The 12841-nt window shown below is 47.8% G+C and overlaps 1 protein-coding gene across 1 annotated transcript; it reads left to right on the forward strand.

Moving 5' to 3' along the window:
• Nucleotides 1–1219: 1219 nt before the first annotated feature.
• On the forward strand, nt 1220–12778 carry LOC120831233 (zinc metalloproteinase-disintegrin-like MTP8). Its single transcript, XM_040196541.2, has 22 exons — nt 1220–1563; nt 3642–3730; nt 3826–3902; nt 4151–4229; nt 4396–4472; nt 4898–5081; nt 5192–5254; nt 5482–5553; nt 5757–5926; nt 6586–6667; nt 7297–7430; nt 7964–8141; nt 8691–8780; nt 9636–9831; nt 9938–10043; nt 10146–10302; nt 10406–10486; nt 10696–10789; nt 10870–10975; nt 11060–11117; nt 11190–11285; nt 11818–12778. The coding sequence occupies exons 1-22, from the start codon at nt 1506–1508 to the stop codon at nt 11848–11850; spliced, it is 2280 nt and encodes a 759-aa protein (XP_040052475.2). The 5' UTR covers nt 1220–1505; the 3' UTR covers nt 11851–12778.
• The last annotated feature ends 63 nt before the right edge of the window (nt 12779–12841 follow it).

A 12841-nucleotide genomic window follows, 5' to 3' on the forward strand; every position in this document is an offset into this window, starting at 1 on the left:
TTGAGAGTCGGAAGCAGAATAATAAGGAAATGACTAATTCTAAGTAATAAGCAGTCTGACGTGTTCAGCCACGGGAGGGACAGGCCGTAAAGAACCCGAAGATTCTGACTTCTGGTTGAACCCACAGTCACAGTGAGACAGTTGTTCAGCTGTTTAGGTCCAGACTCGATGTTTGGGTCACTTTCTAAAAATGTGCATCACAGGAGGAATGAGCATCGGGCTGCCAGGGTTTACCTGCCGAAGCCTTGAGCCCATGTGTGAACCATGTAGCTCCATGTTTGCATGCACGGGGCAATAAATCCTCAGCAGGCAGTCGTTAACTAACTAGACCGTAGGACTTCAACAGGGGGCCCGCGGAGGACTCACTGTCCCTTCTATATGTATGTTAACATTCAAAAAAAATCTGTGAATTATTTTAAGTTGTTATTAATTGTTAGCTCAGTGTCGTATGCAAGATGTATGTTTATAAATGGCAGAAGAGAATGTAGATGACCTTCCGTTTATTAGTTCCCTGCTTCATCTCCCCATCAGTTTGGGGGACCTTGGCCTGAAGAACGTTGTAGAGCCCTGAACTGGAGCATTTGTTATAGTGTGCTGATCCCGTTGGCTTTCCTCAGAACTCTGCATGTTCTGCTGCTGGTTTTTTTAAATGACCCATGATGTTTTCTCACTGTGAATAACATTGCCTTTCCTACATTATGCTTCCCAACATCAACCCTCGCCTCACACAGCGAGGACGCAGAGACACGCAGAGGCCATATCGTTACACCAAAGATAACACAGATGTTACTTTAACTCCACTGTGCTCCACCAACGCACATCTGTGTCCTCAAAAGTCCCTCTGTCTGCCGCCGCGGCAGCGCGCACACATTGGCTTTATTGTCTTCTGACCCGTTGTCTCTGCTGTGACCCCCCCTCGACCCCCCCGGCCCTGCGCCCGGTGGGTGAGGCCCGGAGGAGCAGGAGAGAAGACGCATGGACGCAACTCGCACATCGGAGATCAATCTTTGTGCCTTTATTTGGACAAACCTCTTTATTTGGAGATATTTGGTGACGACAGCGTGACAAGCGGCAACTGTGTGTGTCTGTGTGTGTGTGTGTGTGTGTGTGTGTGTGTGTTTGTTTGTGGAAATCCCAATGTGGCTTCAGCACTGAGTCAGTCAGCCCCCACACAGGATGCAATCGGCCTGCTCGGAATAAAAAGAAGAAGCGGCAAAATATTTTGAACGGGCACCAAAAGGTGGAAGTGTCTGCAAGTCCGTGTGCGGCTGCAGCTGAAACCACAATGCTCCTGTATGACATCCGCCCTGCATTCTTGTGAGAGAAGCACGGGGGCGTGTTGGGGCCGGTCTTGAGCGTGTTGTGAACCTGTCGCCAGTGAGGAAGTAGCCGTGACAGCTCCAGGAGAAGGTGTGGCCTCACACGGGCTGCAGGAAGCAGCAGCATAAAGTCCTGATCGCCGCGCCGGTCTGCTCTGGTACCGGGACACCGCCTGCACTCGGACAATGAAGGGAACGCTCCTGCTGTGGGTCCTCGTCCTAAATGCCTCCATCAAGGCCTCAGGTGAGTCACCCGATACTGCTACCTCCACTCGGGGGCTGTAATAACTAACGCTGTCCTGCGTGTTTGAAACAGTTGTTGGCTTCTGCTCCTGAGGCGTGAAGGAAAAGAAGTGGGACAAAAACACGTGATTAGATGTGATGTGATATGTGGTATTAGAAGACTCGACCGGCCCCGTGAAGCTCCCGACCGGTCTCAGGATACTGATTTCTCTCTGTCTCAATGAGCTTTGACTGAGTTTCCCCCTGCATCAGTGACGGGGGGGGGGGGGGGGGCTCTCTGGTTCTGAGGCATGTCTTGTGCAACGTGGGATTACAAAGAGTGTCAGTGAGCCTTTATCTTCAAATCAATGAGCGTGTTACACTGTAAACACACCCAGTGCCGTCTGATAAAGGCGAGAGGACCCGGGGGGGGGGGGGGGGGGGGCGGGAGGGGGCTTTCCTCAGACGTGCTGTGCTGACACACCGGGAAGGCCGAGCTCCAGATCTCACCGCAGAGCCGCCGCCCCTGTCAGGTGCTACAGAGAAACTGGCCGGGGATGCAGATGTTTGGTAAAGGAGCAGCAACAAGGGGGGGAGACGTCGGTAAGACAAAATCCACAGGTTTCCAAATCAGGAACTTGTGAAATCTGCAGAGAACGCATAGACACAGAACAAGTTTTATTTAGCTCCCTTTTGTTGCCTTTTTCTAACCTATTTTGGTTACATTCACAATCTCCTAGAAATTAGGAGATTGTTCATTGGAGTTCATGCAGTAATTCCACTACGAACCCTGTAGTTTCATTGATAGAGGTGATGTTACATTTGCACCTTTACAAGGAGCTGCGTGCTTCCCTGCCTCACCTTTGATTTGTGTTCCACTCGATGGCGTTTTCGGGGAAACACTTCGCACACAAAACCTTCACAAGCAAATTATGAAGAAATTGCGGCGTGACTGCAGAACTGCTTGTTCAACTGTTTAGGAACGAGAAGTGGTGGGAGAAGCTTTAGAAGCTGGAATGATGGAGACGAAGAAAGAAGGGGACGTGCCTCCCACATTGCCGGTGGACAATCTAATGTGTGCCTCATCATACCACCAGAATACAGTCTGACTCCATTAGTCTGACCGGGCATCCACGGTTGTCTCACAAAGCCTTTATTGTTTCTGCTCATTATCAAAGGGCCCCGTCACTAATATCCACCTTCAGGCAGTGTGTCGATACCGTTTACGTCTCATATCAATGTGTCATCGGTCGGTAACAAGCTGCAACAGAAGAAACAAACATAATTACTGTTCGGGCTTCAGGATTGTGTGTGTTTGAGCAAAAGGTTTTGTAACAGTTTGGCAATAATGTAGCCCGAGTTAATGTGTGATCTGTGGTGAAAGCTGCCATGAATAACTTCCCCTCTCTCTAGTTTGAGTCTGAAAGGATTCAGTCTGTAATGGGCGTCATCCAGTATGCAGATGTGGTCACAGGTGGTCCGTCAGACTGCTCATATGCTGCCCTCACTTTTGCTACTTTTATGAAATTTTACCTAATTTGTGAAGATGAATAGTTTGACAATCAGCTATTTACATTCTTTCCCTTTAGGAGATATGTGCCTGAACACGTGGCGTCTAAGCCCACGCTGCACAGACACGGTGGGACGTGTCACTTTGTTATTAGCACAGGTGAACGTGGGCTGATTCTTTTTGCCTTCGGACAGATGGGCCAGATGTTTCCCCCCCTGCCGTCTCCTGCATTACTTTTCAAAGACACTGTCCGAGTGCATCACCCAGCAGTGAGCATCTGCTCTGCTACACTACACACACACAAAGACATGAACTGAGACAGAAGACTGAGGGAAGGACAGAAGGCTGAGGGGAGGACAGAGGACTGAGGGGAGGACAGAGGACTGAGGGATCTGTGTTCTCCGTTCCTCATAAACGTCCCGTGCTTGTAAAGGGGGGAACTGAGGGTGATTTCGTTGGTTGCAACCTGCCACAAACCAACAGACACACAAACAACGAAAACACTGTCCTCTCGAATCCTTCCTCCTGCGCGACGCGGACAGTAAACCTTCCCATCACTCAGGGACACAATGTGTGTTGTATCCCCGCAGAGAGCCGGGGGCACGACCTTGAAGACGTGAAGGACTACGAGGTGGTCCGACCAGTCAGACTCCACTCGGTTAGAAGACGGCATGCAGAGGTGCTTTTCATCTTTTCAAATGATGGAGACACGTTTGAGCTGCCGTTGCCGTGGTCAGTCACAGGAAAATAAGAATGAACCTTTCCTTTGCTCAGCATCTCCGGCCAGAAACTGTCCGCTACGCCATGACGCTGGGAGGCAGAGACATCGAAATGCGACTAAAAAGAAACCAGTAAGTCAATAAATCCCTGATGGATTGAATTTGTGTGTAACATCAATGTGTGAAGCAATGTGTCAGGGACACTTGCTGGTTTTACTTCTCTTTTCTTTTGTCATAATCCCTGCGGTTTTCATGCCATCGATATTTCCGCTGTAACAACAGATTCCTGCAGCCTCAGAATCCCATTTCACATTAAATGTTTCATTTGCTCATTCCTAACAATTGCTGTGTTTTAACCCAAATCCTCTTTCCATCATCAGCGAATTACTCACCAAAGACTACACAGAGACGTATTACCAAGCCGACGGGACTCGGGTCACCGCGGCGCCGGATGACATCGTGAGTTCCGCGCCTTTGAGTTTCAGTTCTCCTGTGCGTGAGATGTGACTTACCTCAGAGTACACGCAGCGCCCCCCCCCGTCTATGCTCTGCTGAAACCACATTAAGCCTCATGTCTGGATGCCTTTATTTGCTGACGCCGTTCCTGTCCGTGCGTCTGTGTCAGGACCACTGCTACTATCATGGGAGCATTGTGAACGACAGCCAGTCATCCGTCAGCATCAGCACCTGTGATGGACTCAGGTGAGGCCCTCGAAACCGCCTCCCTTTGACTTTACCTGCCAGTCCGACACGTTATCTCAAGATAAGGACACAAGCAGCTGGTGTTTGATTAAACCTCAACGGGTGAAGCCAGGGAATTTACAGTTAGCAAACAAAGTGAAATGGCGTCACCCATCCTTCTCGGCTTGTGACCACTTACAGAAAGCAGTGTGTATTCAATGAGCCCTGCTTTATTTCAGATGTCTATTATTGGAGAAAAGGGTCCCAAGTTAATAAATTATTGAATTATCTTCACTTCAAGACAACCAATTATTTAACTGACCTTATTTATTATGATTTTGAAAGATCTTTACAATTTGAAGTTAATGTTGAGGAGAAACAGGCGTTTTCGGCCCCCCCTCGCTGCGCGTTCACCTCAGCGACTAACTGGCGTGATCACGTTGAAGGGGCTACTTCAGAACGTCGGCCCAGAGGTACCTGATCGAGCCCCTGTCCGGCGGCGACGGGGGGGACCACGCGGTGATGACCTTTGAGGAAAAGAACTCCCCCCCCGCTGTGTGCGGCGTCACCAACACCAGCTGGAGCGACGACTACGAACCCCCCACGAGCCAGAGCCGCTCCAAGTCACGGGTGAGCGCCGTCGAAGCCAAAACATCTTCTCATTCATTACGAGATGAGACACATCTCATCGTTTGAAAGCTCAACAAGATGTGACCTGCTTTGTTCTTTTTTTCCTCCAGACAATATCTATCGCCCAGAAACAAAAATACATTGAGCTCTTCATTGTTGCTGACAATCGGGCGGTAAGCAACACATATGAAGTCATTCTGTTTCTAATTTAGCACAGTTTCTGTGAGTGACGTGACTAAACTTATCTTTCTAATGTTGGCAAACGTTTTGGATCTTGAACAAATCACACATTGGTATTTTTTGGAGCAAAGTCCAAGATGAATCATTGGGTGATTTATAATCATCAACTGGTGAGAAACAGGACGTGAGTGTGCTGTAACATGCCGACGCGTGGTTTCAGTACGTGAAGATGGAGCGAGATCAGACGCGGCTGAGGAAGAGGATATTTGAAATTGTCAACTTCATCAACATGGTGAGTCAGTGATTTCTGGGCATATTCTGAACCCCAAATGACACATAGCCACCATCAGCAGGAATATACGGGTATTTATTATGACGACATTCAGTCTCCATGTAGATAATAGATATAGGAAATGTCTATTGTTATTGCATTTGGAGGGTGACCATGTCTCCTCATTTGAATAAAGGTAACTGTGAACACCTGCTTGCTTGCAGGCGTACAAGCCACTGAGGACCTTCATCGCTTTGGTGGGGCTGGAAATCTGGTCCGAACGGGACTTGTTCACCGTGACCCCCCCGGCCGGGGCCAACCTGAACGCTTTCATGATGTGGAGGAACTCTGAGCTTCTGAAAAGGAAACAGCATGACAACGCACAATTCATCAGGTCTGGACGGTCCTAATTATTGAAAATCAAGAGTCTAAAATGCTCTCGGGATCAAAAGTTTGGGGGGGGGGGGTCAGGCCACAGCATTAACACATCATTCAGTTTCTTATCTTCTATCTCGTGATAGATAGAAGGAAGCTGCCATTTCTGTCTTTTGTCTACGAGTGTAACAAGATGTATGCACTTTGGTTCATCTGTTCTTGATGCACAATGAGCCTCATGTACTGGAAGTTTCCACATCAGGCCCGTGCAGCTTTCCTGTCTCTGCACTTTGGACAATGGTCGGCTTTTAACATTTGCTGTCATAGATAATGTTTGCGTTCATCACATGCATAGAAAGCCATTATTTGGACAGTTGCTCACAGTTTCCTCTACATGGCATTGAGGAGCCCTCAGACAACAGCCTGCCAACTCCTATCAGGAGGAAGTGTAACCTCCAAAAGGTGAACCAACACCTACCGTAAATGAAAGTTACCGCTTGCTTACAGGAAGTGCCAGCCCATCCGGTAAATGTCACACTCTCCTCCCTGTATACAAACTGAGTACTTGGAACAGTGTAAACTACCACTAAGATATTTGATTACTTTATCAGCACTGAAGAATCCACATGGTGCCAGTTAATGTGGACGTGGCGATTGATTTCATTGCTCGTCTTTCAGCGGTATTGACTTTGAAGGAGCCACCGTGGGGCTGGCGTACATCGGGACTCTCTGCTCGGGTCACTCTGTTGGAGTGATTCAGGTGAGGTGCTGGGCTGCTGCTCCTATAGACACTCTGCGGTCCAGCCTGCGTGCAACCATAGCAACCAGGGAATGAAATATTTAGCCATGGCAATGTCAGTCCACCAATTAGCTCCAGACTGAGAAATCTCAACAAGTTCTGTGCTTTATAATATAATGTCAATTGACTTCACATAAATCAAACAAATGGCGTCTTTCACAAATAATAAATCTCTGTGAAAATCCAACAGAAGACTCCATAAAGGCTTGTAATGGGACCAAAGCATGACTGAAAGTGCCATTTGGCCACCATTATATTTAGATGATTTTCAAAACATTCCTTCCAACGGCCTTTTTTTTTTCCTCGTGTATAACATATAAAGGACAAAAATCCATTGATTTTGTTTTATTTTGTGATTTGCGTGATCAACCTACACATTCTAGGTGAAATGCCTGGACTAAAGTACAGCCTCAGAGCCACTGTTCAATTTTAACATAAAGATTAAGTGCAACTTTTCTTGTAAAGTGCAGCATGCGTCTAGACTCTGCCACGGGAACATTGCTGTGGTCACAAAAAGAAATCACAGCAGAATGAGGAAAAGTGTGAAATGGCGATAAAAGGGACTAAAATGAAAGCGTTCCATCCCTCAGGACCACAATGACCGGGCCATAGCAGTGGGGGCCACCATGGCTCACGAGATGGGCCATAACCTGGGCATGGACCACGACGACTCCATCACCTGTGCTTGTTCTGCTGATAGCTGCATCATGGCTGCAGCACTCAGGTAGGAACAGTTGCTGAATAAACTACATCAAAATACTACGACCGACGTGTGGTACAACCTTAAGTCTACACCACCTCACCACAACTCACCAGTTGGTGTGCAGCAATATGAAGCAAACATGAGTGGTGGGTCTGTAATCACAAGCTACAATAAGGAAAAGAGAAAGAAGCATGTGAGGTAGAGCTCTACCAAACAAGTTGCATTGTGGGTGTGGCCAAGTTTGACAAGTAAGACATCAAATTGATGATATTTCAGTAAAGGACCCTAACCCGCCTATCCTTCTTCTTTGTTTTAAATCCATTGCAATATTTAAAGGTATGAAATGATTTAGGGGGACGTTTTAATAAACAGGGCTTAACAGAAGAACACATGAACCCCCCCTCGCTGCGTCCTGGCGGCTATGATCAAGTTCTAAAAGTTGAAGCGGACGTGGCGCATTACACCATGAAAAATGAACTTTATTTGTCTTGTTGTAGTTCAAAGAATGCGACTTTGGACTGTCGGAAGTCAAAGGTCTTGTCTCTTCTCCTCAGCTGGAATATCCCTCGGACTTTTAGCAGCTGCAGCGGGAACGAATACGAGAAATACCTGCTGGGCCGCAACCCCGAATGCCTGCTGGACAAACCGGACTTCAGCGACCTGCTGCCCCCCTCCGTCTGCGGGAACGGCTTCCTGGAAAAAGGAGAACAGTGCGACTGTGGCAGCGAGACGGTGAAACAACCAGTTTAATCCTCCCCAAAGCGCCCGGGTCATTAACACGCCCGGCTGCGGTTCAACAGCGAGGACAGACGTAGCGTCTGACCGCCCCCTGTCTGCCTCAGGGCCTGAGGAGAGCGAGCCCCTCCTGAGGCCCTTCTTAGCTTGATTCAGCTTCTACAGGCATTCAGGGGAGGAACAACAAGCTCCTTCTCTGAATGGGTTCAGTTGCTCCTCGCCCCCCCCAACTTTGGACAAAAACAAATGTCGTGCCTCTAAGGTGCCTTTCTTGCTGAAGATTCATACCCTTTAATCAATAGATTTGTCAGCCGCATACAGTCTCATACTAATCAAGTAATAAAGAAATACCACAACATTTCAACCAAGCATTAGTTGTCAAAAACGGTCGACTTTGATCAAATTCTGTGACAGCTAATGGAAAGTCTCCACAGGCCTAATAATCACTGTTTTAAAAAATAAAATAAAACACATGCAACTCACTGAAAACACAACATTGATGAACTACAGCCTAATGAGTTCTCTGCCCCCCCCCCCCACCTGCAGGAGTGCACTAACCTGTGCTGCAACGCCACAATCTGCACCCTGAAGGAGGGGGCCCAGTGTGCAGAGGGCGAGTGCTGCGAGGACTGTAAGGTGAGCAGATGTGAGCCAACAGATGTTGTTTGATTCGCTGCCGCCCTCTAGTGAGTCACAGGCTTCTTGCATCAAATCCAGCTCGTTTTCAACAACCATGTGACCGTACCTTATTCAATAAGTGAGCATTTCTGAGGCAGTTATAACTTATAAAGCAACAACGTGACAATCCTGGCCTTGTGATGCGGAACCATGAAACTTCCCCTGCACCTACACCGAGAGGAAACACCTCAACGTGTTTATCCACACAGAATAAAAGGCCAACAGGTGAACATAACAAAGAGCAGTAGTCAGACTTATGTGAGAAGGCCAGAAAAGCTCCGGTAAAAGCTCATGAGAAAACCTTTCTACTTAAACAAAACTCAATCCAATAGACACGCTGAGTAACGAGCCCTGTCTTCATCCACTGCCCACACTGGGTTACGTTTTGCTTCTGATGGGAATATGAATAGAGGAGTGATTGTTTTTTGCTGTGCGTAGTAACATGTAGGTGAAATTGAAAGACACCAACGGTTCTAATGGCACAGATGGTACCCGAATGGCTCATTTGAAGCTCCCATCTTAAAACACCTCCCCCAATATTTCCCTTTATCGGCATGTTTCTGCACGGGTAAAGTGGTGATATGGTTGTCCAGAAATGTATGGGCTCCAACTGCCTCTTTCCAAAGGAAGCTTTGCCCTGAAATTGAATTGACGTCTTTCATTTACTTTGCGCTCCATCTTCATTCACACACATTAATGTTCAACTGGAGTTGCAGTGATATTGTCTGCTCGTATCACGTTCCAGCGAGGCCCCGGTGTAAAAACACGCTATGTGATCTGATCAAGCCGACCCTGGCCCTTCCCCCCACGCAGGTGTCGCCTCGGTCCACGGAGTGCCGACGGAAGCAGGACGAGTGCGACCTGGCGGAGTACTGTGACGGGCAGAGTCCCATCTGTCCCGAGGACGTCTTCGGCGTGAACGGCCTGCCATGCGGCGCAGACCTGGGGTACTGCTTCGACGGTCGGTGTCCTCAGAGGGTAAACCAGTGCGGCAAAATGTTCGGAGGAGGTGAGCGTCCTGTTATACGTTCATGTAACCTTTTCAAATAAAAGGAGATGGGTCACCCATCTAAAACCACCCCAAAGACACCTGTTGTATCGTCTCCTGTCCTCAGACGCCACAGAAGGCGAATCATTCTGCTATAATCAGAACACCAGAGGAACATACTTCGCCTTCTGCAAGCGTCCCGAAAAGGAAACTTACATCCCCTGCCAGAAAGAGTGAGTTTTTAGCAAAAAGTTGGGTGCGATGGGCCAAATGTTTACTTTGACGTTTCATTGGTCAGAAGTCAGAAGCTTTGTTGACCCTCTCTTCCGTGGCAGAGACGTGTTATGCGGGAAGCTCTTCTGCCACGGCGGGAATGTCAGCCCCAACTACGGCCGCATGGTGACCGTCCGAAACTGCAAGGGAACGTTCTACGACGACCCCACCAAAGACTACGGCCAGGTGGACACAGGGACTAAATGTGGAGATGGAAAGGTAACAGGGCCGTTGATATCTTTATTATCTAAAACAAGTCCACAGGTTTGACTGTTGCAGAAGCACATCTACTCACTGTGTGACTGGTTCTTTTTTCACCCAGGTGTGCAGGCAGAACGAGTGCGTGCAGCTTGAGACGGCGTACAGAAATGTAAACTGTTCGGCCAAATGTCCCGGCCATGCTGTGAGTACACGCAACCAATAGAAATTAGGTAAAAGGTGTAATCAATCCCTGATGTAAATGAAATGTAAAAAAAAAAAGTGTTAAATAAATGCACGTTACTGAGTGAAAGTTGAGAAATAAGTCGCGACAAACATTTGAGATGAGCAGCCCTACTGGTCAGCATGGATGTAGTGGGTGCCATGCGATAACAGCAAAACATCTTCATTCAGGTGTGCAATCACAGAAGTGAGTGTCAGTGTGAGCCCGGTTGGCTTCCTCCTCAATGCGACTCCCAGGACGCAGCTTTCACATCTCTTTCACCTGGTAAGACCTACGCAGCAGCTCAAAAAGGTATGCACTGTTAAAAAGAAGCGAAAAACAACAACGACGGATCTTTATTCCAGGAGCAAAGTGGGGCATCGCGGTGACGATCGTCCTGCTGGCTTTAGGGGTCATTGCCGGCGTGGCAGCAGTCATCTGGAAAAGGCGGCAAACTCCCGCGTTGCCGACGTAAGTGACCGCCACCATGTCGTAGTCGCGCGTTACCTTCATCTCAAGTCTGCGAAGCACATTAAGTCTGTCATCCTAAAACAGAGTGCACACCCAGAGGAAGCAGCCTGTCCCCCGCCCCAGCCAAGACGCGCCAGCGCAGGTAACGCCGCGTTGAGCTCGGACACGCCGTCTTACCGCCAAACGCATTCACTAACGCTACTTGAAATTTTAGGCGCGAATGCCGAAACCCAAAGGAGCTCCTCCTCCGCCACCTCCGGCAGGGAACAGGCCCAAGCCCCCGGTGCAGAACTACAAGACTGCTCGTCAGGTAACTGGTCCGACTAATTGCGTCACCAGGAACGGTTTCATCCGGTAACAACGAGGCCTTTTTCAATTGGCGCCCGATGGGATCTCACGTGCTTCTCCGTGTGTTTGCATCTTGTATTTGAGCCACAGAGGAAAAGCCCTGTCGGGATCATAAGTTTGGGGTTGCGCCGGTCGCCAAAATCACATTGAAGTGGTCCGTCTTTTTTTGAATTCTGAAACCATAACCTGGGCTTTCTTTCCATTACAAACTGTCTGCGATTTAAACCTGCAAAGAAATAGTCCAGCGTTTTTGGGGGGATTTAAAAGCTTATTTTTAGTCTTCTAAACCAACAGAATTTGTTTGTGAGCTTTGTTACCCACGGACTCAGTCAGGAGAGCCAGCTGGTAAAAGCTTCACATTCAGGCTATGAAAATGTCCGTGGTGTCGTTCATCACATCCGACTCTCAGGAGGAAAGCAAACAAAGGTGTTTAAAGAATAAACGTCAAACCGTTTACTCATCCAGTGCATTTCTTTTTGGATTGTCTTCTTCAGGCTCTGAGGCCAGTGCCTCCACCAAAGGTCTGATGTCGGACCCAGTGCCACCTACTGGTGAACCACACCGTTGCGCGTTGACCCCCAACGAGGCGCTGCTGATAATCCAGACAGGTTCAAAGGCGTCTTGTCCCGCCCGCCTTCTCTGCAGAAGGCACAAACTGGACTTGGAATTGATACTTGCATACTGAGGATACGGATGAACCTTTCAGGGACTTTTTTTATACTATTGAGTTTGGGTTAGTCCTCCTACAAACAGCTCCAGCGCTGAATGTGAGCTGTATGGTTTTATACATGGCGGGTTAGTTAGTAAGAATAACGGCACAGAATACTTACTGGATGGAATTGTTGAAACAGATGAACTGCATTGATTTATTTCTAACATTTCAGTCACTCAGGTCCATTTAGTGCAATCAAATCCCGACGCACACAAGCAAGCAGATTTTTTGTAATATACAAAGATACAGTTTCCAATTTAATCCAATATTTTAACAATACCGATCAAATTGAAGGGCTTCAGAATCAGCACACTTCTTAAAAGACAAGCAAGCTGGTAGCACTTCCATCATGCTAGATAATCTGGATTAGATCTAGGCACACCGGTCGTATTCCTGCTGCAGCTCTCAGGAGAGTTCACTGAGTGAACAGGTATGGAAAAGTTATAAACTCTTGTGATCTCAGCATTCATGCGAGATGTTAGATTTAAGTGAACAATGACTACTGTAGACATCTGCAAACCCAATGCACCATGTTTTCTGGTCCGTTTTAAAGCACGCTGTAGTAATGTTGAACTCTATTAACAACTCTCGAGCAAGGATTTACCCCGTCACTGCCCTTCGGGATGCAGGGAGCAGGTCCAGGTGAGAAATGAAAAAGAAAACTTGATTTTGTACATATACCTTGTTTGTGCAAAAAATGAAATGTTAAAACTCCACGTAAAATATATTTTTTGTGAGGAAAACCTTTTTTATGCTTTGTCCTCGCGGCAGCAGCGAAACAACCAGTAGACTTCCTTCTGTACACG

The sequence above is a fragment of the Gasterosteus aculeatus genome, chromosome 13, assembly GCF_964276395.1.
Source record: "Gasterosteus aculeatus chromosome 13, fGasAcu3.hap1.1, whole genome shotgun sequence".
NCBI lineage: Eukaryota > Metazoa > Chordata > Actinopteri > Perciformes > Gasterosteidae > Gasterosteus > Gasterosteus aculeatus.